The sequence below is a fragment of the Psittacula echo genome (genome assembly GCF_963264785.1).
Source record: "Psittacula echo genome assembly, chromosome: 6".
Taxonomy (NCBI): Eukaryota; Metazoa; Chordata; class Aves; order Psittaciformes; family Psittacidae; genus Psittacula; species Psittacula echo.
This window is the reverse complement of record NC_137743.1, coordinates 23,773,460-23,801,171: the sequence shown is the minus strand read 5'-3', so window position 1 is coordinate 23,801,171 and position 27,712 is coordinate 23,773,460. Positions and strand designations below refer to the sequence as shown.

The following is a 27,712-nucleotide window of genomic DNA, read 5'->3' as shown; positions in this document are numbered from 1 at the left end:
GACCCTGCCAAGCCCTTGTCGTTTGGGGCTCACTCATTAACTGGACAGACTTTGGAGAGCGAAGAGCAGTGGAGACCACACATTCCCCACATTCCCAAGCATGGGGAACCTCATCTCCCCCACTGCCTCTGCCTTCCCTAGGCATCAGATCTAATGTCCCCCCTGTCACCAAAAAGCCTGGTCCCTCTCGAGCCCTATGGGACGTGCTCACAGCGCTCCTGGGCTCAACTGGCAGCACGCAGGATCTGCCCTGCACACCAGCTCAGGAAGCAAGCACAGCTCCTCACTGCATGCTGCCAGCACAGAGCGGCTCAGCAGGACGAGGACATGCACAGCAAGAACTACTTTTATTGGAAGAGATCTGCATCTACAAAAGAGTGAAAAACACGTGTAAAATCCACAGTAGAAAGAAGGGCCAAAATGAGCTGGGCTGGTCAGCAAGACAAGGTGCCTTCCCCCCACCCCGAGGAGTGGTCAGGCACTGTTTGCTTACAGCCATTGAGAGTTGAGGTTTGGGATGGGGTCACACAGCAGCCCAGTTTCAAAACACCCAACACAAGCAGGATAAGGAAGATCAGCCTTAACCGCACCCCACTACCTCCAAGCTCAGCAGGGCACAGCCACATCACAGTCCCCTCTTGGTGTGACCCTTGCACCTCCCAAGAAATGGCCTGGCAGCCCCCAGAGGCAATTGTTGCTACGGCTAGCCTGCTCGGGCCACTCACTCCCCCCTCCTTCAACCTCCTCTCCCCCAACCCAGGCATCCTACCTCCTCCTAGGGCACCCTGCCCCCTGGGGTCACTGCCCCAGCCCCTCCACCCAGCACACACAGCCCCAGCATGCTACATCCCACACGCCACCTCTGCCCAGCACCAAGGGCCACGCACTGGCTCTAGAAAGAGGTACAATAACCCCTCCCTTGCTCTAGCACCCCAGCCCAAGGGCACCCATTTCTAACCTCCCAACTAGTAGGTTCCCACCCTAGCACCCCAGCAGCAAACCAACTCTGCCCCAACATGTCCCAGCAGCCCCCAAAGTGAAGGACACCTCTGTCCCGGGAGGAGAACACACAAATGCTGGTTTGGAAGTAATGCAGGGGCCTTCAGGCCCGTGCAGTCCCAGGGATCAGAGGTCCCAAAGTGCAAGGAAGTGAGTTGTGCCACACTAGGAGGGAAGGGGAAAGGGGCTGCTGGCCTGTGCTCCTAGCTGGGAAAAATTAAGCTCTTGATTCTACTGAGATCCATGGCAGTGTGCAAGGAGCACTGCCTCAGCCCCAGGGGGTCCAGCCAGTCCTTGCGGCTAGGGGCTGCATCCCACGTGGGGCCTGCACTGGCTGAGCAGGCATGGCAATGGAGCGCCAGGGGAACTGGAAGCATGGCAAGTCCAAAGGGGCCAGGTTGGCTCGGGGCTGCAGCAGAGGTGGTACGGTTCAATTTCTCACAGGCAGTGGGCACTCTCTGGAAGGGGCCTTGCAGGGGGCTCCTGTGTTGGGTTAGATCAGGTGCCTTTGGGTAGGACAGAGCCGTCATCATGCTGCCCCACAGGTAGAGCGCAGTCGCCGTGACCCCTCCTCGACGTGGCTCCTTGGTTGTCCTGTTCTCCCCTGGGCAGTGGGTGCTGCTAGCTGGAGAGATGTCAGGCAACTCGGGCTGGGGCTGGTCAGGGCCTGGGGCTGGCTGGGCATCCAGCTGGCAGCTGCTCTCCTTGGGGAAGAGCGCAGGCCGGGGGGCTGCAGGGCCAGGGTTCCTCACGCATACGGACCGGTGCGCCATGGTGACAGAGGCAAAGACAGCAGCAAATCCAGTCAGGTACACCACGCCCAGGAGGCAGGCCAGCTGCAGAGAAGCCAACGGTTAGACCAGACCCTGCAGCAGCACCCACAGCCCTCTGTGACCCAGCAGCTGTGATGGCAAACAGCACCACCAGTGCTGGATGCTGGTAACAGCAGGTGGCTCACAGGCTGTTCAAAGTAGGGCTTAAATACCACAAACCACAGCGCTCCAGCTAAAATCCTAACTGTTCATGTTTAAATCCACAGTCGGCACCTAGTTCTTACTATGACCTTGCACCATGACTTGTGGGGCTGCAGTCCAGCACAGGACACGAGCTAACCCAGCACGAGGCTCCAGCGCCTCAGGCAGCACAGCTGCAAATCAGCATCTTCTGGCTTCTGACAGCTCCCCTTTTCAACAGGGAATAAACCAACAGGGAATAAACCACTGCTCCCAGTGTGAAAGAGGGTTCTGCTCCAAACCCATGGGTCCCATGTTCTTGCAAGTAGCTGCTGTTTTATGTTCTTACCTTCACCACTTGCTGGTAGAACTGGCCCAGCACATGCTGCCACATGGACTGCTCCATGAGGACACACAGATCCGTGTATGTGAACCAGCCACGCCACATGCCCTGCTTTTCTGCCACACTGCAGGAAAAAAAGAAAAAGGGAATGGTGGATGTGGCACAGACCTTCACCAGCAAAGAAGCTTCAGGCCAGGCAGGCTTGGAGAAGACCCTGCTCGGGGTCTGTAGAAGGGAGCTGCAGAGCCTAGCAAAGGCTCACAGATACCCTAACCTCTTATTTCACTGCAGCAAGGCCAGCTCTGAGCAGGGGCAGAGCCAGGGCTGCAAGGTATGTGAAAGACTCACCTTCACCCCCCTACACCTACCGTCCTTCTAGCCAGCTCAGCACTTCAAACAGCTCCCGGGGATCTGTGTAGAGACTCCAGTCCTGTGGGGATAGCAGTGAATGGTCAGGGCAGTCAGGACAGGCCATCCAGCACCCAGACACATCCTTCTGTTCCTTCATGGGAGTACATTGGCAGCCGCAGTGAGAGCCCCACTTACAATGGCGCTCAGGAAGTTCATCTCCAGTGTGTTCATGGTCTGGACATCCACCTTCCCTGCTGCTCCCCACTCGTCGTTGAACACCTCCTCCTCCTCACCCTCATCATACAGGTACTTACTGGCAACCATCTAAAAGCAGCACAAAGGATAGGATCTCAGTCCCTCCTGTCCTCTTCCTGACCTCCCTTCAACCCAGTTACCTCCCCAGCCTACACCACTCACCATGGAGATCAGGAAGAGGTCTGAAGATGAGATCTGCTGAAGGTATTCGGGGTTCCGGTGCCGGAGTCTCTCAATGTAAACCAGTGCCAGCATCATGGAGCAGGGAGAGATGCAAGCTTCCCTGTGCCACAGGGCAAAAAGCAATCCAAAGGTTATCCATGTGCTACAAACATCCCGTCCGCCACAGCACAACTTGTCTGCTCTCTCCCCATGTAGGTAGTAGAGAGGTTTAGTAAATATACAGTTAGATACACCCAGCATTGCCAGCTTCATGCTGGCTGTCCTGAGCTGTGGCATAGGATGGGGATGCAGGGTGGAAACAGAAAGCCCAGCTCCTCTTCCCAGGCACAGGAAGCTCCAGACTGAGCAGCCCTGCCTGCAGCCAGGTATGCTACGAGGGCTTGGCTGCCAAGAGCAGACACGGGGCTCAGACCTGGCTACCCAGTGAGCTATAGATCCAGCCAGTACACACTCCCAGTAACAAGAGCACACCCCAGAGAGCAGAAGCAACCTGAAGCAGGCCTGGCTGTGTCAGGAAGCCACTGTGCCTGCTGTCCTTGCCACCTGCCCCCAGCTTCTCTGACACTCATCAGGCTTAAGCACAAGTCAATGCTGGCCCAGCGGGACCAGGTGAGACCAGAGCTCCCAGTTCTGACATGGGACAGGAAGGGACAGGTTTTGCTTCTTACCGAGATACATGAGACACGTATTTCTTCTGGAGTCTGCGGATAGGGCTGGGAGCCACTTTCTGCAGCAACTCCACAGCAATATCTAGGACAGAAAATGAAACAAAAGGGTTTTAGACCCATATGACACAGTTCACTCACACCCTTCCCCTTCACCTCACAAGCCTGTTGAGTCTTGGGGTCTGCTCAGCCCATCAAGTTTAAATTCAACTATGAAGGTAGGATAGGCCTCATCAGAAGGCAGGGATGACAGAGGAGCAAACAAATGGGCAGTAGAGCCAGACCAAAGCAGGAAGAGGATGTGAGTGTCCAAAGCCTGGCAGCAGTGTCAGATCAGCATTACAGTGTCATGGGGAGATACCGGCAGTCAGTGCAGAGGCTATCACCCTCCCCTCACCCTGCAGGATCTCAGGCAGCCTTTTCAGAGGCTTTCTAGATCCTGATCTAGGACATCTTCCCAGTCCTTTGATCCCTGTCAACCAGCATCCTCCTCCTCCAGAGCTCATCAGCATGATCCACCTTCTCTCACACCACAGCTCCCCTCAAGACGATGACAGACAACATATCAATGTGAGCAGGAGCCTGAAGGTACTGAACAGGACATGGAAGCAGCAATACAGTGGAACTGCAGCTCATCTCAGCCTTCTGCCATGCTCACAGGTGTGCCTCAGCATTCAAGCACTTGAAAAGGCCAGAGACTGATGGATGCTGGCAGATCACTTCAGCAGCTCCTGTCTCACTTCTCAACACGACAGGACCAGCTGGGAGCACCCCAAACAACACTCGTCTGGTGCTTGGCAAAAAGTATTTGACAAGGAACTCCAGCTCCATTTTGCTGCCAAGCCCTTGTCTGACAGAGTCAAGAACAGAGCTTGTCCCAGCAGCCCTGCGCTTCCAGCTCCCAGAGAAAGCATCATCATACCTCTTCTCTCCCCGTCCCTCCTTTTCATGTCCTTTCAGCAAATAAGAGAATGGGTGCAGTCCCACTGGAATTATTTGCCCAACAGCAACCACCAAGCTCAAACCCCATGCTACTCTAACGGATCTCTCCAGGTAATTCAAAGTACACCACTACTAAGATCCACAGTCAAGCTGACACAACTCCCAGCCTTCTGCACTGCTGATGCTCTTTCTGCCCTACTCAGCCACCCTTGTGCCACTGCACTAGCCACCACAGAGGCAGCAGTAACGCTCCAACTGATAGAAAGTACATGAGGCCACCACATGCTATGCCCCAATGTAAAACCCAATTCTTCAGCCCACAGATCCAACCCATGACAGCATGTCCTGCCCTAGAGGGCACACAGAGCAGCTGATGAATGTCCCCAGTCTCACAGCCAAGGCACACCAAGGGTGGTTATGGTTTGTCCTTTCTGAAAGGAACAAATTCACTTTTCAATGTCCCTCCTCAGCAAGCCCCATACTACCTCCTGTGACCATACCCAGCTCCAAAGACCTTTTCCAGTTCCTTCTGCTACTCTGGACTCTCTCCACAATCACCTCTATCTTGTTTGAAGAGCAGTGCCATAAACTCGCCATGTAGCAGTGGCACAGCTGTACAAGGACAGGTGTCACCACCCTAGGCCCTGTTTTTTGACAGTGGCTGATAGCAGCTGGCAAAGGAAGGCTGTAAGGGCAGATAAGCCTGCAGAGATACTCTCTGTAAGTCACACTTGCCCCAGCTGACGGAGGGAGGTATTTCCTGGGTGCAAGGTAGTCTTTATAGTTAATAGCTTTCAACAGTCTTCCATAAATGTGCCCTTTGAACTTCCAACACCAGTTCCTGTGGAACAGTCCCAGCTTGCAGCTGGGTGTGACACCAGCACCAAGGACGAGCCACATGCCTCCCTGACACTGCCTGTGTCTGAACTTGTGACTCCCAGCAACACCCCAGCACCTGCCCTGCCATGCCACCACGCAGCCAGCAGCCCCCTGCTCACCAAGATACATCACACACAGCCCCTTGGTGACTTCAGACTGCTTCGCCAGCATGCAGCTAATGGGAACACTAACACAACCACACCGTGAAGGCCCTCTACCAAACCACTGCTTGCCTTTGACTGCTCCTCTCCAGCATCACCTGCACCAGCTCCTCAACCCAACCACAACCTTCTGCTCCCTCAGACATTGCTGAATCAACAAGGGAAAATAAAAAAAAAAAAACCACAACAGGAAAAAAGGGCATGATCCAGACAAACACAGAGCAGAACGTGTCACCTTGGTGCTCACAACTAGAAGTTAAATGTACTCTGCAGAGTACAAAAAGTTGTTCAAGACACTTCTCATCAGGGACAGGGACACAGACACAGCCTTCACTGCCAAGGAATTCATAAGCAACCTAAAGGCCTCTACCCTCTGCACACCCGCCAGGTGCCAAAAACACAGGAGTAGGCCAGACAGGGCAATAAAACAGACAGCAGGAGCCATGAGGCTCTGGAAGCCTTCCCACTGTGCTGCCCAGAGAAAAGGAGGCTGGGCAGGGGTGGGATTTGGCTCTGGGAGGGCGCGGGTGACTTGTTGGTCTCAGCCCCTGGGTACCTTCCAATCCCCTTGACTCAGCATTCCCATATGGGGGCACTCAGCAACCCACCTGCCACAGGGCTGGAGAGATTATCCAGGCTGCAGTCTTTATCCCAGCCATAATAGAGCCGCTTCCGCACTCTCTCGCTCAGCTGCTGGTGCCTGGGCAGGAACTACGGGCAGACAAGGGTTATGTGAAAAACGCCCTGACCACTCCCCACACCAGGCTATGGGCTCCGCGGTACAACGGGCCGGCAGGGCCCCCTGGCACTCATCCAGGGGACGGGGTGTGAGGTCACAAGGAACTCGTAAACGCCAGGGATTAAAGCCCTGGTTTAAGGTGCTCCGGGAGCACCCCAGAGGTGCAAGGCTGGGGGCGGGCCGGGCCGGGGACACCGCGCACCACCGGGGCGGGACTCACCGTGAACTCCTGGAACCCGCTCAGGGAGAAGGTGCCCTCCTCGTCCAGCAGCAACGCGTCCAGCTCCATCCCGCCGGACCCCAGGGCGGGAGGTGTCAGGTCCCCTCCGGCGGTGCCGGGTCCGCCGCGAAACAGCGCCCAGTGACCGGAGCGGAGGCCACAGAGGCGCTGCCAAGCCGAGCTCTGCCCCCACTTCCTGTTCCGGTGCAGGGGGCGTGGCCTGACACCACCTCCCCGGAGGCGCTCCCGGTCCCTCCCCATCACGGGATGGGCTGCGCATGCGTGCGGCGCGAGTGGCCGCCGGTCCCCCGCAGGCGGTTCCGCCCGCCCGCCCGGGCCGGTGCAGCGCTCGCCGCTCCGCCCGCCGCCCTCCCCCCGCCGGTGACAGCGGCCCCTCCCCTGCTCCCCGTAGCCATGGCGAGCGGCCGGGCCGAGGAGGCAGCAGCGGCGGCGGCCGAAGAGGAGGAGGAAGAGGCGGCCGCGGCGGCGGCGGCGCGGCTGGCGGCGACTCTGCGGCAGCGGCTGCGGGGCTGGGAGGCGGCGCTGGTGGCGGCGCAGCGGCTGCTGGTGTGGGAGAGGCCGCTGCACAGCCTGGTCACTGCCGCCGCGCTCAGCGGGGCCCTCTGGTGAGCTGAGGCGGGGTAGGCCGCGGGGGTCCGGGCCGACACCGGGGGCTGCTCCACCGAGGCCGCGCAGGCCGGGCGGGCCGCTCTCGGGTGCCGCTGTTGAGCCGCCGCGTCGATAGCGATCCCATCCGGGGTCTGCAGCAGAGCTGAGGGCAGCTGTACCCCGCAACGTCGTGGGATGTGCACCGCTCCAAGCAGCAGTTGCTTTTTTCCGGACAAACCTAAACAGGCCCCTCCCTGGGGAGGACAGTGCCAAGAGCTCGGGCAGGATTTGCCCCGCGATAGTAAAAGGCAGCCGGCCCGGCTGGAGGCTCGCCCGGGCGTGTTGCTGCTTATTTTTTGCATCCGTGCGTTATTAGCTCGCTTCACCCCCGTTGCTATGGTCAGTGAGCACCATGGCACCTGCAGCAGCAGGCTGCGTGTGCTGGTTCGTTTAAGTCGTTCTGCTCGTTAGTCGCTTTCTGGAGGGTGCTGGTTTTTCACACGAAGGCCGAGGCCGCTTGATTTGGGCACGAGCAGATTCCTTTTGCCCTGCCTTCCTGTCTTCCCTGCCTCTCGGGTAGGGCAGCAGCACGAGGAGCTGGGAGCATGAGTGGCATAGCCCAGCTGTGGATGGGAATGGAAAACATCCTGTTTGTATAAACAGTGAGTCAGTTTTAGTGGTGAAAACGCTCTGCCGGCAGCTTTCCCAGCAGAGAAGGTCACAACTGGCCAGGGAAAGAGTTAAACGTTGGTCACAGATGAAATAGGAAGGGACAGTCAGAAAAGGGGAAAGTTTGTGACCAGTCAGCCTTTGAAGTCACTGAAGAGGCCACTGAAGTTCTGCTGGCTCATCCATACAATTATCAGAGCTTTGAAGTTAGGGGAAGGGGGAGAGGCATGCCGTGAGATGGCAGGGCTGGTAGCCAATGGTGGTTAAGGGTCTGTGTGTAAAAAGGTGGACAAGAACAAAGAGTGCCCAGAATATGGGACAGCAGAAAGATATCTAAATATCACAGAGGGGGAGGAATTCTCTATGATCCCATAGAGGATTCAGCCGGGATCATAGAATCATAGAATAGTTAGGTTCAACTACAGACTATAAATGAGGTGGAATAGGAGGAAATTCTTCCAGAGCTGACATGTTAAGCTACAGAATTGTTGTCCCATGAGAAGGGATAAAAAGTTGTTGTATAGATCATTGTAGGTCCTGTAAGCCCATGGAAAGTGTGCAGCTTGCTTTCTGTGCTGCCCGGTGGGGCAGATCTCACTTCCAAGCACGCTACCTTTGACTGTAGCTTGGTGGGAAGCACAGCCCTTCCCTGCACTGCACAGTGAGATCTCTCTGACTGATAATTGTTTGGTACATTTGAGATTAGTTATTGGCAAATACTGAAGAGAAGCAAGGTAAAATAGCAGCTCTTCCTTTCTGCAAAGGAGTGCTTATTAAAGGGGTGAGGGTGAATGCATTTTCCCGGCATTTGTTTCTGGAGGGGAGTGCTGATGCTCGTGTGTGGAGGAAAGAAGGAAAGCAGACAGTCGCTGCTGGTGCAGGCAGCACCCTGGGACCTTTGCTTTCAAATCTGTATGGAGTGGGGAGATAAACTCTTTGATGATGGGATTGTGCAACTGCATGTGTGTAGTACCGTGTGAGCTGGCATTTGGCTCAAGCCAATGTGTTGATGAGGGAGGTGAAGGGCTTTATGATAGAGCCAAGTGAGCAACTAAACCATTTTAAGTGCCAGGGAGAGGTTTGTGATAAAAGAATGGGCATCTCTAAGCAGGTGCGGGATGTGTTTTGGCACTACCTGTGGGTAATGCTGGAGCTTGTGATGACAAACAGGACAAAAGTTTTCGGCGAACAGGCTGGTTTTTCAACCAGGCTTCTGCTAGAACAATCTGTATTTACGTTATCGAGAGCCTCCACCTGGAGGATTTGGAAGGACTTGTACTCATATGAAGGAGCATTAGCCTTGTTTTACAACTGGAGGAGGAGAGCACTGGGAGATGGCAGGTGGTCAGCTGTCGGATGATGGGCAAAGGCAACATTTGAGAACACGCTGTGGGTGTCTGTGAAGTACAGTGCTGCTGCAGTGGCCAGTACCAGTTGAATGGTTCTGCTCTGCCATACTCTGAGCTGTAGCTGTTTGCTCATCAAGAGCAGTAATTTGCTGCCTTTTTCCTGCCTAACAATTTCTCATCTGATTTCTAGGTTGTTTTCCTCCACCTCCCTGAGACCCCTCTTTCTCCTCAGCATGTCCCTTCTTGCCATCCTCTTGCTGGAGAGGTGGAAGCCCAGGTTCCTGTTTGATTTCTCAGGTATGTGATGATTAGCACTGTAGCTAATGGCAGCAGTTATAGTGTTACCTGCTACTGGGCTATAGCCACAGCTGATTCTTTTCTGGCTCTCTCATAGGTCATGTAAGCCCTGTTGCTACTGTAACTGCAGGCTTTGGTACTGATGCTGCCTCTTGCCTATTTGTGTCAGAGTATTAGGATGTATCCCAATTAGGATGTATCCTAATACTCTGGGCATGAGGAGAATTGCGCACTGTGCTGAGAAGTTCTGGGAGTGGCTCGTTTTGAGAGTGACTAAGGGGGCCCAGCTAGCTTGTCAGGGACACTGGTAACTGGGATGATGCAGTGTTTCTGGTGCGTCCTTTCTCTCCTGCAAATGTCTTGTTGAAAAGATCATTCCAGGTCTGAGCATATATGGCCAGCTGAGGTAGGGGAAGGAAATGGGGTACATTGAAGAGGATTGTTTTTAAGTGTAGCATGGGCTTATGCCCTGGAAGAGGCAGAGCAGATGAGAGCCACTTCTTGCGGCAGGTAGCAGTGTGGATGATGAGGTCTGACAGCAGGCACAGTTAGTGTATTGTACCTGTACTGAACAGCGTCTGATCTCCAGCTAATCAGTAAGTCTGATCACTTGGCTTATCTTTCCCCTTTACTGAAGGGTCTCTGCCAACATTAGGCACAAAAGCAACCAGAGAAATTGCCTCATAACGATGATAGGCATGGATTGGCTGCTGTCTGCTTTGAGTGCCTCCTTCATTGGAGATTATTAAATGACTGGACCCAGACCTGCCTGCTGTATCTACTGCTGCTGTTCAAAGGCAGCTCGGGGCCCTCCATCCCTGCCCCCCTACTCTAGGGAGGGTTTCTGAATGAAAGCCCCTCTATATGTGTGTTTGTAAGGTGCCCTTTATTTGACTTAAAAGGGTACTGACTTAAAGGGTGCTTTCACAGAAGTCCTGATAAGGTTAGATATGTTTCAGGTGTAGTCTTGAAACTGTTTACTTTGTGTGGTTCAGGTAACTAGGCAGCTAAACTGGACTGGCCAATTTAATTTCCTGCTTATTTGCTTTGGTTTTTTAAGGGAGTAGTTTAAAGCCACCCAAAACATCTCACTTGAAACATGTCCAGAAATGCAAAAGCCTGGTGTCTGATACAGAATGGCGTTATTGAGACAGGTGGGGGTAGAATTGCTCCAGCAAGTACCAGGCCTGTGAAAGTTGTGTTATCACAGAAGAAACAGGAAATCCATACAGCAGTCAATTTATAGGATGCAGAGCAGTGAGGAATAAAAAAGAAAACCAAAGAAAACAGCACACTAGGGGTTAGGCTCATCCTGTGTCATTAGCTCTGCAAGAAGTCAGCGCCTATCCTACTGAGCTGCCCCTCAGTGGTGTCCCCCGTATTTCACTCCTTCCTGCTTTTCTGCTGCTGACAGCAAAGAACAGGGACGCCTTTCTGATGTGCCTGGTTAGGTCAGAGCCCTGACTTTGACATGGTCCACTGAATCGTGCTTCCACAGCCTTCACAAGGAAGGAGTGGTAGTGCTCTGTGCTCTTGAGGGGCTTCCTCTTGAATTGACACTGCTGAATACTTAGGGGCTCTTGTGTGGCTCTCACTTCCCACTGAAGCAGAGCTGCAGCTTTGTGGCTTTCCTCCCCAGTGCTTCCTGTAAGGCTTTCGTGGAGTTTTTGGAAGTAGGTCAGTACCACACCTTCAAGAGTCTGCACGTATACACACAAACCTCAGCTTGTGGCAGTTCTGTGTGTCTTGGGTGACTGTTTATAACATCACTTCTGAAGGAATGCTAAAACCTCAGCGTGTATTTTGCAGTTACACACTGTGATCAGGGACACACTAACAGCAGTGTGATGCACAACATTTTATGTCCTGTCAGAAGGAATTGCATATTTTCATCTCCCACACAGAGTGTTTTCTCCATATGTAACCACCTCTATGTTGGGTTCCACTTAAGTATTGTTTAAGGACTTCAGGAAGCAGCTGCACTTTCTCCTGAAATGGGTATCAAGTAGGGCTGTTCTGTGTAGTGTTGTTGTTTGGCAGCTGTTTGTTGGTCAGTGTAGGAGAGTGCAGTGTGGAAGAGCTCTGGCAAAGGGTGCATTGCAATTAAATGCTAATACTCCTTAAAAAGGGCCCCTGCTTTCTAGCTACAGTTTACACACAAATGAAGAATGCCTCTTGGGGAAGCGTTGAAAACCTGTAAGAGCCAAGGAACTCATCAGCGGTAATTTGTCATTACCAACATGAAACCTAAACTCCTGTGCGGCTGACTGGTCTCCCAGAAGAGTCTGGTGTATGTCAAGTAGTTTGTATTAATCGCCAGTCCTGTGTGAAATACCAACAGCGTGATTTCAGCTGGTTATTGATGATCTGAGGCCAGCTGTGGGTGTCCTGCTTGCTGGCGTAGTTGAACCGATGCTAGAAAGTACTGCAGCACGGGTTGTAGTTAATCCTTAACTAAGTGAATATGTCCTGTCGGAAATGATCTAGGTTTTTTGTGGTTGGGCTCTTCCTCTAACTGGTGTAAGACTCCAGTGCTTTGGGATGTCCAGCAGGCAGATTACTACAGGAAGCAGGATACTGTTGATTTTAAAGACAGGTTGTGTTTTGCCAGTTGAAATCATGTGAACACTCTGCAGCTGCTGAGATGTTCTGCAGCTCTCTGAAGTGTCTCTGAAACCTTCAGAAGCAACTGAGGAGAATGGTTTCACTCCCTCTGCTGGCATATTTTAGGTGGCTTGGATTACTGCAGCCAGTTCAAGAGGAGTGGGGTTCCTGAGCCATCCTGCTTACCGTGGTGCAGGTACATCTGTCCAGCAGAATGCCCCAGCATCTCATTTGTAGCTTGTACACCCAGTATAGCCAGCCAGCACAGATGGGCTGGTGCCAATGTAATTTATTTGGTGATTTAGTGCAGGTAGTAGATGAGGCTTTGAGATATGGCTGAATTCCTGTGTGCTGCCATTAAGCAGCTTTAGATTCCTGAGCGCAGTAACAAAACACAGCAATGGTGGTTACGTGAGAGAAGCAACAAGCCCGTGGGGTGGGGGGGTGAGGGAGGGGAATCTGCATCTATAACATTCGCTTCACACCTGGAGCTCCCTTTGGGAGCAGTGCCGCAGCCACTGTGCAGAGCACTTGTTTGGGGCAGAGGAGTGAGTGGGCAGCCCAGTCTGAGAGCAGTTGACTCCTCTTGTCAGACCTGATTACTGGAAATCTGGGTCATGCTCTCAAAGAGTCGCCTCCTCCCCTGGGCGATGGCTCCTGCTCCGCTGCACTGCGCGAGCTGGCTGGTGCAGCGCCTGCAGTGCTAGGAGGGGTCTGGCACACTTGGCCCAACATCCTGTGTCTTAGAGAGCAGCGGTGGCAAGGCTGCCAGAATCAGATGCTGTCTTCTGCGGCTTCAGCTGGAGTCTGAGGTCTCGCTGGGTGTTGACAGTGACAGATGTTCACCTCTTCTGTGTGTTTCCTTCGCAGAGTTGTTGCGGCTCTTGGGCTTTGCATCTGGCTGATGACTCCAGAGAGGATTCAAACCCCCTTTTGTTCATACTGCGTTATTCAGTCCATTTCTAACAATTAGCCTGGACTTTGAACATAAACTATTCCTTTATTTTAGGCCTGTTTATGTGTTGACATGCAGTGTGGGGGATAGAGTCCCACTGATTTTTAGAACCCCTTGGACCAAGTCTGCTGTTGGCCAGACAGCATCAAAGATGTATCTGTCTCTACCAGCTTTAGGACAGTAGGCTGACTGGTAGAAGAGGGTAGACCTTGAGGGGCCTTCACATCATGATCAGGGCCTTCTTAAACATAGGAGATTTATAAAGACTGTGTAGCTGGAAGAGCTTTGGTTTTGCCTTGTACATCCTCAAACACTAGTCAGCTAGCCAGGACACCCAAATCCCATAGGCAGCCAGGCTCATGAGTTCCAGTTGTCATGAAAATATTTGGTGTTTTTTTCTCTATGTATCTAAAGGCAGAACATAATCATATGTGACCTCTGCCACTGAAAAACTGCTCCTCCTTTCAGTACTGCATAAAGTAAGTATCTGATCATTGATCATCACTGGGTTGGAGCAGAGAGGAATGGGAGAACTTTTCCCTTGCTTTTATCCAGACTGGACCTTAGGAGTGTAGTTATATTTGTGCCTGGCACAAAGGGCTGTCAGGAGACTAAAAGACCCCTAAAATTAGATAGTTAGACACAAGACTGCTATTTGTTACTTAATTCCCCTGGAAAGAATAGAGACAGCAGAGAGATCTCTGGCATTTGTACACAGCATCGTGCCAGGGACTGTGCTCTGGGCCAGTCAGTGGGAAGTGCAGCTTGGATCTGCTAGTGCCATATTGAGCTCTGAGGTGGGAGCTGAGGCTTTGCCCAGCTCAGAAACCATGTTGGCAGCCCTCTGTGAATGACAAGGCCTAAGCAGCTTCCTTGGGGATGGCGCTGCCCAGACGCATGGGACACCAGAGCAAGTTGTGCCACCCCTGCAGTGGAGAGCCAACTTGCTAGCAGCAGGGTGCACCTTGGGTATGAGTGTCCTGCCATGTGTTTCTCAGCGCAGGTTGCAAGGTGTGCCAGGGCATCCCAAGACCAGTGTTCTGGCTGCTCCAAGTCCCCAGGCATGCTCCGCTGAAGTCTGCACAGCTCAGACTCCAAGCGAATGATTCGTACTTGCATAAGAACACAAAGAAGGTCCCCAGGGTGCATCCACTCGCTGAGGATGATACATCTCCAGCTCTGCTCTGTTCAAGTGGTAAAAATGTCGGGTTGTATTTTTAACTTGCCTGACTAATGTGCTTTGTTCTCTCTACAGCACAGCCATCAGAGGAGCCGGGAGGGGAGAGGTAAGCTCACTGATGTGTTCCTTGGTAAGAGGGTGAAGAAGCCTTAATTCAGTGTGATCTCACCTGTCGTTTTTGCTGTTGCCGCTAAATTGCGTGGCTCCTGCTGTGAAACGTTTGTAGCAGTTTCTCCTGCACTGGGAGATGCTTATCAGCTCAGGAGCCAGAGTGTGAGACTCTGGGGAAAGCTAGTGTTCCTTCAGTAGCAATTAAGCTCAAGTACTTCTGATGTTGGGAACTCTCGGGTTTCTTCCCTGGATTTGTTCTGAACTATTTTAGACTTCTCCAGCGAGAAGGAAGCTCCTGAAACTGACTTTCGCCGTCCATATGTGCTGTCTATGGTGGTGCAGCTTGCATCCCATCCTCGGCCATAGTTACAGGTCTGGGCACCGTGCTCTGGCTACCTTGGACTTGGTGCCAGAGGAGGCCACGTAACTAGTTCCATCTCCAGCACTTCTGTCTGTGTGGCTTTGAGTAAACTGCTTGTATCATGGGACTGTGGCATGGGGATGCTGTGGCATGGTAGCTGCTGCTGCTGCTTGCTTGGCTCAGGTGTCTCTTGGCTCTCTTCCTATTAAAAGAAAAAACTATCTCCATGTGTCTTCTATAGTTCTGTTGAAGATGCAGTCAGTATTGTTGAGCCTTTGTTAGGGATCTCTGCTTCCCAGTGCAGCTCTTCCCTCCCCTCGACAAAACAGACCGTCTTCAAAGATTGTCTTCTTGCTCTTGTCTGTCTCTAGTGAGGGGGTGACTTCAGGGGCACAACCTCATCTGCTCAGTGTCCCTGAGCTGTGCCACTGTCTGGCAGAGAGCTGGGTCACCTTCAGGCTGTACCTGCAGGAACTGCTACAGTACAAGAGGCAAAATCCTGCCAAGGTAAGCTGGAGATACCTACTCTTCTGTGCACTGGCTTTTCTCTCCATTACTAGTGGCCTAGGACATGGAAATATGTAAAATCAATATTCTACAATTGCTGTCCCTGCTTAACATTTGCTGTTCATTCCTTTCAGACTATATACCATGGGAAGCTTAAAAAATGGGTAATTGGCTTCCAGTATTTGTAAGCTGGAGCTGAACTTAACCCCTTCTGTGAAGAGCTAGCTGTAGTTTTATTTGTTAGTGTGCAGAGGAAGCTCTTAGATTGGGAGTGGGGGGAAAAAAAGGCAAGGCTACAGCCTCTGCACCTTCCACAGGCTCCATTCTTAAGCTGGTCCTACCTATTTTGCTATCCAAGATTGTAGCTAGCCAAGTCCAAATGCAGCAGTGTTTCTGAGTGCATGGAAACTTGTCATTAACCATGTTCTGATGGCTGTGACGTGTGTTGTGTGGAAAGGGTTTATAGACAGGAGTTGCCTCAACACCATAAAAAGTAGGACAGAACAGACAACTGGGATTGTATCAGGCTTGCCTGGGGACTAGGGTGCCAAAAGGAGTGGGTTTCTATTACTGCCGATTACTCCTCCTTCTTAAAACACTGTACCAACTACAGTGAGTAGGAGACCAGTTCAGAGATCCCCATAAAGCATGAATTCATTGGGAGCAAAGCCCTTAGAGGGCTTTTGTAGAACTTTTCCATTGTGAATGAAACTTCATTGCTGGATTTAGTTGATACTGCACCCTTGCAGGGTGTCATCACTTCCCCCCTTCCCAAGGAGACTGCAGGGTATGCCGTCAGGGCTGCACTACTATTAACTCTTCCACTTCTTCCAGAGGAGGAAGGCCCTGGTCTGGTGGGAGCACAGGTTCTGCTAATGCCTTTGTCAGCTGGTTTATGGTGTAGCAGTGCAGAGTATCTCATGACTGTAACAGCTTCCTGGCTTTATCAGGACAGTACAAGCTTCTCTTAAAAGTGCTGAGCTCTGCAGGAGAGATGTACTCTAAAATAGCAATTTGCAATATCCCACCCTAGCCTGAAGGAACATAATTTACTTGATAAATAGTTGTCCAATAAAGTTTTGATTTGTTTCATTGGGGTGTTGGGTTACCTTGGTCTTCCTGTGCTTCAATCTCTAATGCTTATATATTAACCCAGCTGAGCTGTCTGAGTTGTGATTATCAGCATCTGAATGTACTCAGTGCAAAGCTGGTGTACTGACTTCTGTTAGGAACATCCCTCATTTTGCTCTAACTGGGTTTCCTGCACTGGTTGCATAGATATATCTCTGCCTCTTGTCACTTCTGTTCCTCTCTCTTTCTTCAGTTCTGCATGAGTGTCTGTTCAGGCTGCCTGATTCTGGCTGTAGTTGGACACTATGTTCCAGGCATAATGATCTCCTACATCATTTGTGAGTATAAGCAGCTCTCTCGTCTGACTTAAGCTTAAACATGACCTAACTGTGCTGTTGATACGCTGGTAGAAGCATATTCGTGGGGGGGTTGAGAGAATTTCTGCCAGATGGTTAATCAGTACAGGCAATGTGCTCCGGGAGGTCTAAGTGCGTGCATGCAGTACAAGTGCAGAGTCAGCAGAGGGAGCCGTTGCTAAAACCTGCTTTCCTCTTCTACCCACGGCTGCGGCCCTGCTGGTGACGCTCCAGGGAAGCAGAGCTGCAGTCTCTCAGTTCCTGGAGTGGGAAAATCCATACGGAGAGAGTTAAAGAAGCTGCATGTTTAGTAAATAAGACCTTTTTCACTGCATTGTGAGTCCCTGCTAACCCTGTTCAGGTGGTTTGCTGCTAATGCATCTATGTATGAGCTCTGTGCTGCTATCCTTATAAAAGTTTTGGTGATTTTTAGTTTTAATAACCTAATTTCAGGCCACCTATTGCATGTTGGGGCTGGGATGCAGTGGCTGAAGAGGGCTTACACTTCATCTTAACATAAATCTGTATCCTAACAGAGATGTTAGGAAAACCTGGTTAATCAAGCAGTTTTGGAATAAGAATAACCATGGATGAGGATTTTAGGCAGAGTCAGATAGAAAAGCAAATGGCATTCAGCTGTGCTTCCCCCAATGCAGACTTTCTTGCTGGTGCCCTGTGAAGGGCTGGGTTGTGCTTGCTGTGTTTCACACTCCCTGCATCCTTTGTCCCCAGTGCTCAGCATTCTGCTCTGGCCTCTGGTAGTCTACCATGAGCTGATCCAGAAGATGTACACGCGTTTGGAGCCTGTCCTGATGAAACTGGACTACAGTATGAAGGCTGAGACGCTACACCACAAGCATGAGAAGAAGAGTAAGGATCTACCTTCACCCTAACTTTTTCTGGTGCTGTACTCCCAGGGTGAAGCCCCAGCAAAGGGTCAAGGGGAAAGCACATTTGCTAACGCTGTGGTGAACGGCTGCAGCAGAGGAGGGGTAGGGCAGACAGAAACTTGAGGGTTATGGGGAGATCAGCTGGGCAGGTGATCCTGGGAAGAGCAAATGAGAGCAACAGATTGCAGTTGTCTTTGGGAACCTTGGGCTATTTGGAAATGTGAGGTTTCACAGGGTAGTAGAAATAGTGGGAAAAGTGATGTATAAAAGTATAAAGTTCCCAGTCTTGTGTAAAGCCTTTCTTCTCTTTCTTATAGAGCGACAAGGGAAAAGCGAGCCTGCAGCAGGTGATGATCCAACAGCAGAGACGGAGAGTGAGAGTGAGGCAGAGCTGTCAGGCTTCTCCCCGGTGGTAAGAGCACAAAGAGCTGAGTGGGAACCAGTTGCTCCTGTGTGGTCTATAGCATCTTGAGAGACAAGGGATGGTCTGAGTACAGCTGTGTTGCTAACAAGTGGCAGACCAACTAGTCACTTCTTTTCAGAATCCCAAGGGGAGCAGGCTATTTGATGAAGGCTGTTGTCTCCAGTCTGGGTATTAAGAATGCAGTGCCATGGGGCTAGTGATGCAGTAGCAGGACAGGCTGAGCTGTCCTCCAGCCTCTGGCTGACCTGCAAAACTGCTTTGATGGTTGTGCTTCATGGTCAGAGAATGTGAGTGTCCCCTAAAGAAATCCAACTCTTCCGGTTGTACAGAGGCTCCTCACTGCTGGAAAAGGGAGATGAGCAGCACTAGTGTCTCTTACACAGTTCCCTGCTTTGTCAGACTCGGTGTGACCTTTCTGTATATGCGCACCACAGAAATGGACCCAGTGTCTTCGTTTACAGGAGCTCTGGGCATGTACCTGGGCTGTGAAGTGGGAAGCTTCAGCTTGCAAAGGAATGCTGCCTCCTTTCAATGCTCTTTTTCCTGCACTTGAACCACTGCTACCTGTGGAAGCCTTCATTGGGCCCAGCATGAATCATGCAGAAGAGGAGGGGTGTTTTACTCCTTGGTTATCCCAGGAGAGGAAGAAGGATCAAAGCCTTCTGAGACTCCTATAGGCTGATCCCAGCTTGTGCTGGCTCTTTCAGGTTCTTCACAGAAAGCAGGCAAAGCTTCAGGCAGTGAGTTATTGCAGGGAAGCCACTCAGCTGAGGCTGTCCTTCCCTGCAGTGCAATGAGCACTTTGCCCAACCCACTCCTGCTTTCATACTGTCCCTCTGCAGCATGCTTTCCCTCCAACAAAGACTTCTGCCTGGAAGCTCTGGTTTGTGTGGAGGTGCCTCTAGGCAACACTAGCAGTCAGACACCCTCTGCTTCATTCATGCAGGTGGATGTAAAGAAGACTGCCCTGGCGCTGTCAATCACAGATTCTGAGCTCTCTGATGAGGAGGCTTCCATCCTGGAGAGTGGGGGCTTTTCTGTCTCAAGGGCTACCACCCCACAGCTGACGGACGTTTCTGAAGGTAGGTGATGGGACACATTGCTGCCTTCCTTACCTTGGGTGTTCTTGCCCAGAACCACTGGCCCTCTGAATGGGAGGACAGGGAGAGATCCCAGCTATTTGCAGGGAAAAGAACGTTGAAAGGAGGCAGCAGTAATAGCAATGCAGCATGCCCTGACTTTGTGGCTGATCATGAGCTGGTCCTGAGTGGACATCTGCTTCTGATTACTGCCCTGCAAGGCAGTGCTGTCTTGTGACTCCAGGAAGGGAGCAAGGCATCCACAAAGACCCCAGAAATAATTGTGTGGTACATATATATAGGTGTGGTACAGCTGTATATGATCCTGGATGAAACAGGTTGGACACCATACCCTGTGAGACTTACAAACTCAGACAATGACTAGTTAGTGGTGAGGAATGTGAAGGTAATGCCTTGGTTGTGGTCACTTGAGTGTCTGGGGAGGAAGAGGCAGGTGACATGCTGTGAGCACTATTTCCCTGAGCCTGTGGGTTTTAGTGGAGGTCTCTAGATGCAGAGAGCATGAGCTGGAGAAGGAAGTCCTCTCTGAGCACAGAGCACATGGAACAGAATGAGAAAAGGGACACTCTGTGTGAGTCCTCCCACTGGGAGAAGGGAATAACTGCAGCCCCCTTCCTGCTGTGCTCCCAGAACTGGAAGGATGCCCAGAAGTGAGCCTTCGTGTATCAGCTGAGGGGAAGTGGTGGGAGGTGTCAGTGCCCTTGGTGGAGGTGAAGGGACTTGCACCTTTAATGCTGGTGCCTTTCAGACCTGGACCAGCAGAGCCTGCACAGTGAGCCAGAGGAGTCATTTTCCAAGGACCTGGCAGAGTTTCCCTCCGTGGAAGAATATCATTCCAGAGACCTGGGACCACAGAGCGATGAAGACGCATTTGGTGTGCCTCTGGGCCCCGAGCTTGCCCATGCTGCCCATGAGCTGGACTCAGCAGAGAAGGAGGCCGCGGACTCTGGCCTCTCCATCCTTCACCTCACATCTCCTCTCCATTTTGTAAATACGCACTTCAATGGGAGTGGGCAAACGGCGGGAGACAGCGTGGCTCCGAAGCCTGCCCCTGCCCCCGGCCTGGGCATCTGCATCAACACACTGAGCGAGGAGATCGTCACCACTGCCATCACCACCGCAGTGCAGAACACCCTCTCCGCACTGCTGCGGTCCTCCGAGGCCAGCGAGGGGCCCTCCCTCTCAGAGTTCCTCCCCACAGAGCCTGAAGAGAAACTGAGCTTCCAGGCACAGCTGTCAGAGAGCGAAGTGGTGGAGACAGAGACAGCAGCTTCACCAGAAGACGAGGAGGAAGCAGATGACTTTGAGCTACTGGATCAGGGGGAGCTGGAGCAAATGGATGTGGAGCTGGGGCTCGGGGAGGAGCAGGATGCACAAGTGTCTCCTGCCGTTCCAGCTTCCCTCTCTCCCACACCTGCTGAGCTGCCAAAGCACGGAGAGGAGAAGGAGGCAGTGATGACAGCAGCATCTATGTCTTAGGTCTTCTTCACGCGCCCCTTTTTCTTCCGTCTTCACTGGAAAGAAGGAAAAACTCACACGGGGAACGTGCAGCAGGTTTTTAGATGTTTGTGTTGACTGGGATGGAAACGCATCAGTGTTAATGTGCTGTGTCTGGAATAACGAATCCTTTCCATCCTTCTAGAGCCCGGCCTTCGCTGGCTGAGGGGAGATTGCCCCTGCCCTGCCCCTGGGGAGGAGCTGGCTCCTAGAAGCCTTACGCCACAATCAAAACACCAACCCCAGCAAACGCTTCCTAGTAATGGTGCAGTATTTTGGTCTGTCTTCTGTTTGTCTTTCGTTTTGCACGCAGAGTACCAAGCTAGCTGTAGCTGCTGCTAATACCCACCTCCCCAGTAGGACATATGCAATCTTATTTTATTGGGTTTTTAAATGGCTACAAATGTAAATAATTTTAACTTTCATTGGTTTCGTTCAGGGGGGAGGGATGGGGTGCACAGTCAGACATGGGTCTTGAGGGCTTGCAGAGGGAAAAGGGTCTTTGGAGGGCAGGCTAGCAGCAAGAGACTAAAGCAGATGGGCTCTGGCAACAAAGAGGCCAGTTCTGCAGACTGTTACTGCCGCTCATGTCACTGCTGGAACGAGGTGTTGGGCGATACCTGGTTTTTTTCCCCTGTCAGAATTGAGTTCTGCTACTGGGTGGCTGTGGAGGTTTTTGCAATCAATGAAATTCTCTCCTGGCCCTGTTCAGTACTCCGGTTTCTTCCGGCCGTGGCCCCTCTCGCCGTCTGCAGCGCTGACCTTACGGCCACCCTTTCTGTGCTCAGTTGGGCGTCATAATATGGCACCTGAAGACTTGGCAGCGGGGTGAAGAGCGCCGGGAGCCGTGTTTTGTGTCTCTTCCGGGGCCGGGGATGGCGGCACAGGATGGGCGGAGGCGAACGGAGGCTGAAGGAGGGCAGCCCCGGCTTTGAGCTGGCCCCTCGGGGCGGTGCTACCGGAGCTGCGGGGCGGGGGTTGCCGGCGGGGCGGGGCTGCAGCTGGTGCCGCCCATGTCCGGGTGACGCGGTGCCGGAAGCGGGTGAGGTGCGGAGCCGCCATGGAGTTCCCGGACCTGGGCGCGCACTGCTCCTGGCCCGCCTGCCAGCGCCTGGGTGAGTGCTGCCGGCGGCGCGGCACCGCACCGGCACCCGGCCCGGGCGGCGCGCGGCGGGGGAGGCTGCGGGATGGGGGGTGACGGGCTCGGCATGGCCGTTCTTGGCGGAGGGGCGCGGGGGGCCTCGTCCTTCCCAGTGCCCGGCAGGGCGGAGCTGAGTGCCGGTAGCTCGGGGCTGCCGCCGGCCGGCTCTGCCCGCGGGGCGGGTACGGCGGGGCAGCGGGCGTTGCGGCTGCCGGCGCTCGGTGCTGCAGGGGGCGGGAGAGGCCAGGTACGGCGGTGCTGAGGAGAGTCGGGGCTGCGGTCGTTCCGGGTGGGCGAGCCCCGTGGTGGGAGTGGCGCCATCCCTCGCCTCTGGCCTGAGGACGGGATCCCCAGGGGGCTCGGCATGATTTCGGGATGCTGCTCCCGAGTGCGGGGAGGGCAGGTGTTGAGGAGGAGCCTGAGGTGTCTCTGCAGCCACCCATGGCACTGCAACCCGAGCGAAGAGAGGAGCGGCGCTGGCTCTGACGCGGGTGAGGGCTGTGTCCCAGGCGGGCAGCGCTGACCTCAAAGCTCTGCCCGCGGCCTCTCCCCGCTCCCAGACTTCCTCCCTCTCAAGTGTGATGCCTGCGAACAGATCTTCTGCACCGACCACGTCACTTATGCCCAGCACGACTGCACCTCTGCCTACAAGAAGGTAAGTGCTGAGAGAAGGTCTAGTCCAGCCAGGGATCAGAGTAATTTGTGACTTCTTTGATCACTTGGGCGTTTCCCTTGAGATGCGTGCTGGGTTTGAAGGTACCTCTGAAAGCCGGGATCTGTATCACTGCTGCGAACTTCCAGTCCACCCTCTGCCACTGGGTGAAGTGGTTTGAGTATCTCCCAGCCATACTGGTTTCCCTTCCCAGAGCCTCTGTCCATGCCTGTCACACCCGCTGGGTTAGAAACAGCGACCTGTTCGGAGGGCGTGAGCAGGATCTCAAACCACAGGCCATGCTGTGAAAGCCACAGCAGGCAGATCCTGAAAGGGAGAGAGATGGCTGCACAGCACTCAAGGTTGCTGAGCTGTGTGTTCCTAGCTCCCTCCTTTTGTCTCTACAGGATGTCCAGGTTCCTGTATGTCCCCTCTGCAACACCCCAGTCCCTGTGAGGCGGGGGGAGATGCCTGATGTCGTGGTGGGTGAGCACATTGACCGTGACTGCAAGTCCGACCCTGCACAGCGCAAGCGCAAGGTAGGAACCTAGCAATCCATCTTGCTGCTGAGACCCTGCTGGAACCTGGGGATGGGATGGAAACAACACACAACTCTGCCCTGCCTGGTGCTGTCTCTGTTTGCACAGGCTGAGGGCAGGAAGGGTTGTTGACCTGGAGGTGTGTGCATCTGCAGGGCTTTGTGGTATGAGTCTAGGGTTGAGGTAGCAGTGGAGTGGGGCTGGGCACTCATCTGGGATTTGAGGATAGGAAACTGCATGCTGCCGTTAGGAAAATGCAATCAGCAATTAGTTTCCAGGAGAGGAAATTGCTGCAGGGAGCTGGCCAGACAGGAATCCAGCCCAGCAGCAGCTGGAGGTCTCTGGGCTGTCCCCACTTCCCTGGCAGGGCAGGCAGTAGTCCCTGGGTGAGGAAGTGTCTCTTCTGCTGTGATTATGTGATTGTGCAGACCCTTGTCTATGGAGACCAAAGCAGTAGTGAATTACTGATAAACTATCTAAAGAAAATGAGTATTCAGAGACAAACTCCAGAGCCCACAGAAGATGCACAGGTGGGGAAAGCTGGTCAGTGCCCAGGGCCTGGTGTGGAGGGAAGGGACAGGGCATGTTCCTTTTCACCACAGCCATGTCATCTTGCAGATCTTCACCAACAAATGTTTGAAGCCTGGCTGCAAGCAGAAGGAGATGATGAAGGTGATCTGTGACCAGTGCCACAAGAACTACTGCCTCAAGCACCGGCACCCGCTGGACCACGACTGCAGTGGGGCAGCACGTCCACTCTCCAAAGCAGGGTGAGGGCCAGGGGACACACAGGGTGGCAGGGATGGGGCTGTGCTTGCCAGGCAGGGGACAGGGAAGAAGCTCAGCTCCTCCTGGCCCATTGTCTGGGACTGCTGCATTATTGCGGTCCCTGACTTGTGTGCTGGGGTGTCCTCCAGCAGTGTCAAGGTTTGTAGAGTCAGCACAGCTCTATACACATTCTCTTCCTCCTGTAGCAAAAGCCTCTGGTACTGCCTGCTGGGTGTTTTGCTCTTGCTTCTCAGCCCAGCCCCTTATTCTGTATCTGACAACTTCTGCCTATCCTAGAATAGTGTTTCAATGAGAGAAACAGGACTTGAAACTAGGGCGTAGCTGAGCCACAACATGGGTACTTTCAGTAAGAAGAGGAGCAGGGAGCCAGGGAAGCATCTTGCTTATCCAGCTTCATCTCCCTGGGTATTCAGTGCCAAGGGCTGGCTCATGATGTTAACAGTTGCTCACAGGCATCCTGTCTGTCTCAGACACGCTGCAGTTGCGAGAGCCCAGGCATCCTCCTCCAAAACGGTCACTGCATCGAGCAGCGGAGGTGCCCGGCCAGCAGGCAGCCCCTCTTCTCCAGCCCCTGCCAGGTGAGGTGGGCGTGGCCAGGCTCAGCTTGGCTCCCTGTGGGATGCAGGAGCGGCAGCTCCCTGCTGCCTCTGCATCGGCAGGGCTGTGTGCTCGTACCAGGGCTCCCTGCCTTGACAGTAACCTAGCTTTTCTCCTGTCCGCAGAGGAGGCGGAGCAGCTGTGCTGCAGGCTGGCAGCACCTCCCCTCAAGCTGTCATGCTGCAGAACGGGCTGGTGAGTGGCCTGGCCTGGGCATTTGGGCTGGGTTTGGGTGGTTCTGTTCCCTGGGGAGTTCCTGCAGCAGCTGCTTTTTAACCCACGCTCTGTAGGTGACCGCGGTGCCCCCCAGCAGGGTCTTCCCTGGCAAACAGGGATCCCAGATGCGTCAGAGTTTGCTCTGGTGCCTGTGAATGGCAGCTCTTGGCTGTGCTGTCTGCTCGGGTTTCCCCAAAGGGACAAAATGCACTGGCTTGTTTTCCCCAGGTGTTGTCTTTCTGTTCGGCAAGCCAAGGGTGTAGGAGACTGGAAGTTGTTTCCTGCTGGTATTCTTAGTGTGGTCCCTGCAAAGGCAGGCAGAACTGTGTTTCTTTAGGCAGGGGGAAAGAGGTGGAGTTCTGTTTTGAGCCCCAGGCCTTCACCTTGGCTGTTTTTGGCCTTGTAGAGGGCAGATGCACCCGTTCTTAGCCAAGTGAGACTGTGCCTGCCGCATGTTCCTCAGGGCCACCTCCTGCCACCCCCAGCCAAGCTGGTGACAGTATGTTTTGTTTCAGAGTGAGGAAGAGGCTCTGCAACGAGCTCTGGAGATGTCCCTGGCAGAGTCAGCACGCAGCTCAGCACAGCCACCCAGGTATAGCCCGGGGACATGTGGTGTCATGCCCCAAGCCTGTGTGAGAGGTGCCTGGGGAGGAGCTCCATCATATGGCTCCGGGGATGACATTCCTCTCAGCACGTGTTTCCACATGATGCCTCTGTGGCTGACAGGAAGAGTCCAGAGCAATCACGGAGCTCAGTTCAGTGAGCAAGCCCTCCAGGGCATGGGGCGGGGACAATGACTGAGCACAGAGTGGGACAAACCATTTTCTGAGCGCTTGTCAGCTAATGAGTGGGGCCAGAACCTGACACATGTGGTGTAGGGGTGTTCACAGAGGACACCAAGGAGCCCACGTCCTCGGGCACATTGCCTGGTGCTGCTAAAAGCACCAGTCTCACAGACTGGAGTTAATGTGGTTCTCCTTGGCCCAGGGTGCTGGCTTCCAGCCACTGCTGGATCATCTCGTCCCTCCCTAGCCCCTGGCTTGGCCAGGGTGATCCTCAGTTGTTCCCTGCCCTTAGCTGTCCTGAGGGTTGCAGTTACAGGAGATCCTGCCGCCCCAAAGGGCTTTGGGCACTGTGCCCACGGGCTTGGGGGAGGCCGATGCACGCAATGCACCGCTGTCCTCAGCAGGACACAGGAGGAGGAGGATCTGGCACTGGCCCGGGCATTGTCAGCAAGCGAAGCTGAGTACCAGCAGTCACAGCGGCAGGTGAGTGGGGCTGGCTGCAGGCTCTGCACCGTAGTGGGGTTGATCCTAACCTCATATATGTTGTGGAGGGGTTCTCCCTGGGTTCTGCTTCCTCTGGGCCCTGCCTAGAGTAACTTTTCTCACCAGGAAGGCAGCCCAGCCTGGGGCAGTGGCAGCATCACTGCCAAATACACAGCCCTGGAGACTTGAGCACTGGATGGCCAGAGGAAGAAGCCCATCTTCCATTGCTCACCAAATGCTGCTTCCCATTCCAGGTGCAGGGTTCAAAGCCATCGAACTGCAGCATGTCGTAGGCAGGTGAAGCAGGGTGCACCAGTGGACATGGGATCCTATTCGTGACTTGAGGAGTGGCTCTGGCCTCCCTCATGGATGCCTTGGGGTTCTGGCATGGACACTAATGACAAGAGCCTCTCGCCAGGGACAACTCATCTCCCTGGGGGCTGTAGGCGAGCCACCAAGCACACACTGACACCTCAGCCCTAGTACCTGTATAAAATCAGTGCAGCAAGTTGCTGATGCTCCTGGAGAGGTGAAGACAGTATGGAAGGAGGCTGAGCACACACTGACCAAAGCAAGCGGCAGCCCGCAGCATGCACTTAGCCACAGCTGCTGTGGCTGTGTCTCAGCACTGCTGGGACTCCGGGGTGAGGGCAGAGCCATCCTGGAAGGAAGTTCCATGTGGGGACATCTCTGCATGCTTGGATGTACAGCTGGGATACAGCTGCCTGCTGCCGTTGGGGCTGGATTTCATGCTCATGGAGGGCTGTTGCCAGCCCCTCAGCAAAGAGCAACTGTAGCTGGGACGGTCTCTTGCATGGGCATGGCACAGCTGAATGTGCAGCCTCCTGTCAGCATGGAGGCAGCCCTTTCCCCGCGCCCCGTGCCTTGGTGCCTCCCCTGCTGTCTGCATGCACAAGACCACACTGGGCCTTACCCGCCTTGGCTAGGTCCCAGCACCTCTCTGAGACTGAATGAGCTGCATTTCCTTTCTGGTTTAATTTAACAAGGGCCATTATCTGAAAAGTAACCTCAGCAATGACTACAGTACTGTTGCTTGCATGGGAAGACTGCAGCTGCCTTCCTGCTGCTGGGTGCTCTCTGCTGCCCAAAACGATCCCAATGCCCTGTTTCAAGGCTGCTGGGGCAGGAACGCTTCTGTCCTTGCACCTGTGCTGCAGGGAATTCCCTCCTGGGTAAGAGCAGCACAGAGCCCCTTCCTGTAACCACAGCCCTGAGCCTGAAACCAGCCCTTCATGGCTGGCGTTTGGAGGCAGGAGCTGATGCATGAGCAGGGGTCACTTGTCCAGCTGGCCTCTTGCAGAGCAGAGTGGTACTGCTTTCCCACTGCTCTGTCATGCATCCCTGCTGGGACCACTCCTGCCTGTAGGGCTGTGCCTGGCTCTGCAGAGGACTGAGCTGCCCTACAGCTCAGAGGGGGTTATCTGCTGGCAGTGCCTCCCTGGGGTGGGAGGTGGGTTCAGGCTGGGCCCTTGGGAGAAAATAAAAGCAGAGCACGAGGTGCAGAGCACTTTGGGTTGCAGTTACTTGGTGTCCAGCCCATCTCTCTGGATGGGTGCATAAGGACGTGCAAGGGGGGGCACATGGGCATGAAGCAGGCACCAGCTGTGCTGCTTTTTCCTTCCTTTGCCATTGGAGTGCAGCCCCTGCCATGCTCAGCCTTTTAGTGCAGGGATGCGGCAGATGCTGACAGCCTGCTCTGTCCCTTGCCTGCCCAAGCCCACGGAGCAGTGCCCTGTGGCAGAGCTGCTGGTTGACACAAGGGCACAAGTGCTAACCCTCCCTGGAGCATTGCCCCCCAGGGGTATCCTGCAGGCATATA

At 53.8% G+C, this 27,712-nt stretch overlaps 3 protein-coding genes across 8 annotated transcripts; 2 read left to right on the top strand and 1 right to left on the bottom strand.

Annotated features, from left to right (window-relative positions):
• Window positions 1–328: 328 nt before the first annotated feature.
• CNPPD1 (cyclin Pas1/PHO80 domain containing 1) lies at window positions 329–6,881 on the bottom strand. The gene is made up of 8 exons (XM_080620376.1): window positions 6,691–6,881; window positions 6,340–6,442; window positions 3,753–3,834; window positions 3,064–3,184; window positions 2,842–2,970; window positions 2,664–2,725; window positions 2,302–2,419; window positions 329–1,835 (listed from the first exon to the last, which is right to left on the bottom strand). The coding sequence occupies exons 1-8, from the start codon at window positions 6,757–6,759 to the stop codon at window positions 1,203–1,205; spliced, it is 1,317 nt and encodes a 438-aa protein (XP_080476502.1). The 5' UTR covers window positions 6,760–6,881; the 3' UTR covers window positions 329–1,202.
• Window positions 6,882–6,942: 61 nt separating this feature from the next.
• On the top strand, window positions 6,943–21,365 carry RETREG2 (reticulophagy regulator family member 2). Its single transcript, XM_080620375.1, has 10 exons — window positions 6,943–7,316; window positions 9,508–9,614; window positions 14,429–14,459; window positions 15,197–15,332; window positions 16,657–16,741; window positions 17,492–17,629; window positions 17,967–18,061; window positions 19,020–19,155; window positions 19,922–20,727; window positions 20,816–21,365. Exons 1-9 carry the CDS (start codon window positions 6,958–6,960, stop codon window positions 20,650–20,652), a joined length of 1,818 nt encoding a protein of 605 aa, XP_080476501.1. The 5' UTR covers window positions 6,943–6,957; the 3' UTR covers window positions 20,653–20,727; window positions 20,816–21,365.
• On the top strand, window positions 20,814–27,623 carry ZFAND2B (zinc finger AN1-type containing 2B). Of its 6 annotated transcripts, none has more exons than XM_080620382.1 (10): window positions 20,814–20,935; window positions 21,383–21,785; window positions 22,372–22,466; window positions 22,871–23,002; window positions 23,621–23,772; window positions 24,262–24,369; window positions 24,514–24,583; window positions 25,120–25,196; window positions 25,794–25,872; window positions 26,127–27,623. In XM_080620382.1, exons 2-10 carry the CDS (start codon window positions 21,731–21,733, stop codon window positions 26,163–26,165), a joined length of 807 nt encoding a protein of 268 aa, XP_080476508.1. In that variant the 5' UTR covers window positions 20,814–20,935; window positions 21,383–21,730; the 3' UTR covers window positions 26,166–27,623. The 6 variants fall into 6 exon arrangements, with proteins under 6 accessions (XP_080476508.1, XP_080476507.1, XP_080476506.1 ...); XM_080620381.1 differs by having other exon boundaries at window positions 25,791–25,872; XM_080620380.1 differs by having other exon boundaries at window positions 24,244–24,369.
• Window positions 27,624–27,712: the final 89 nt, after the last annotated feature.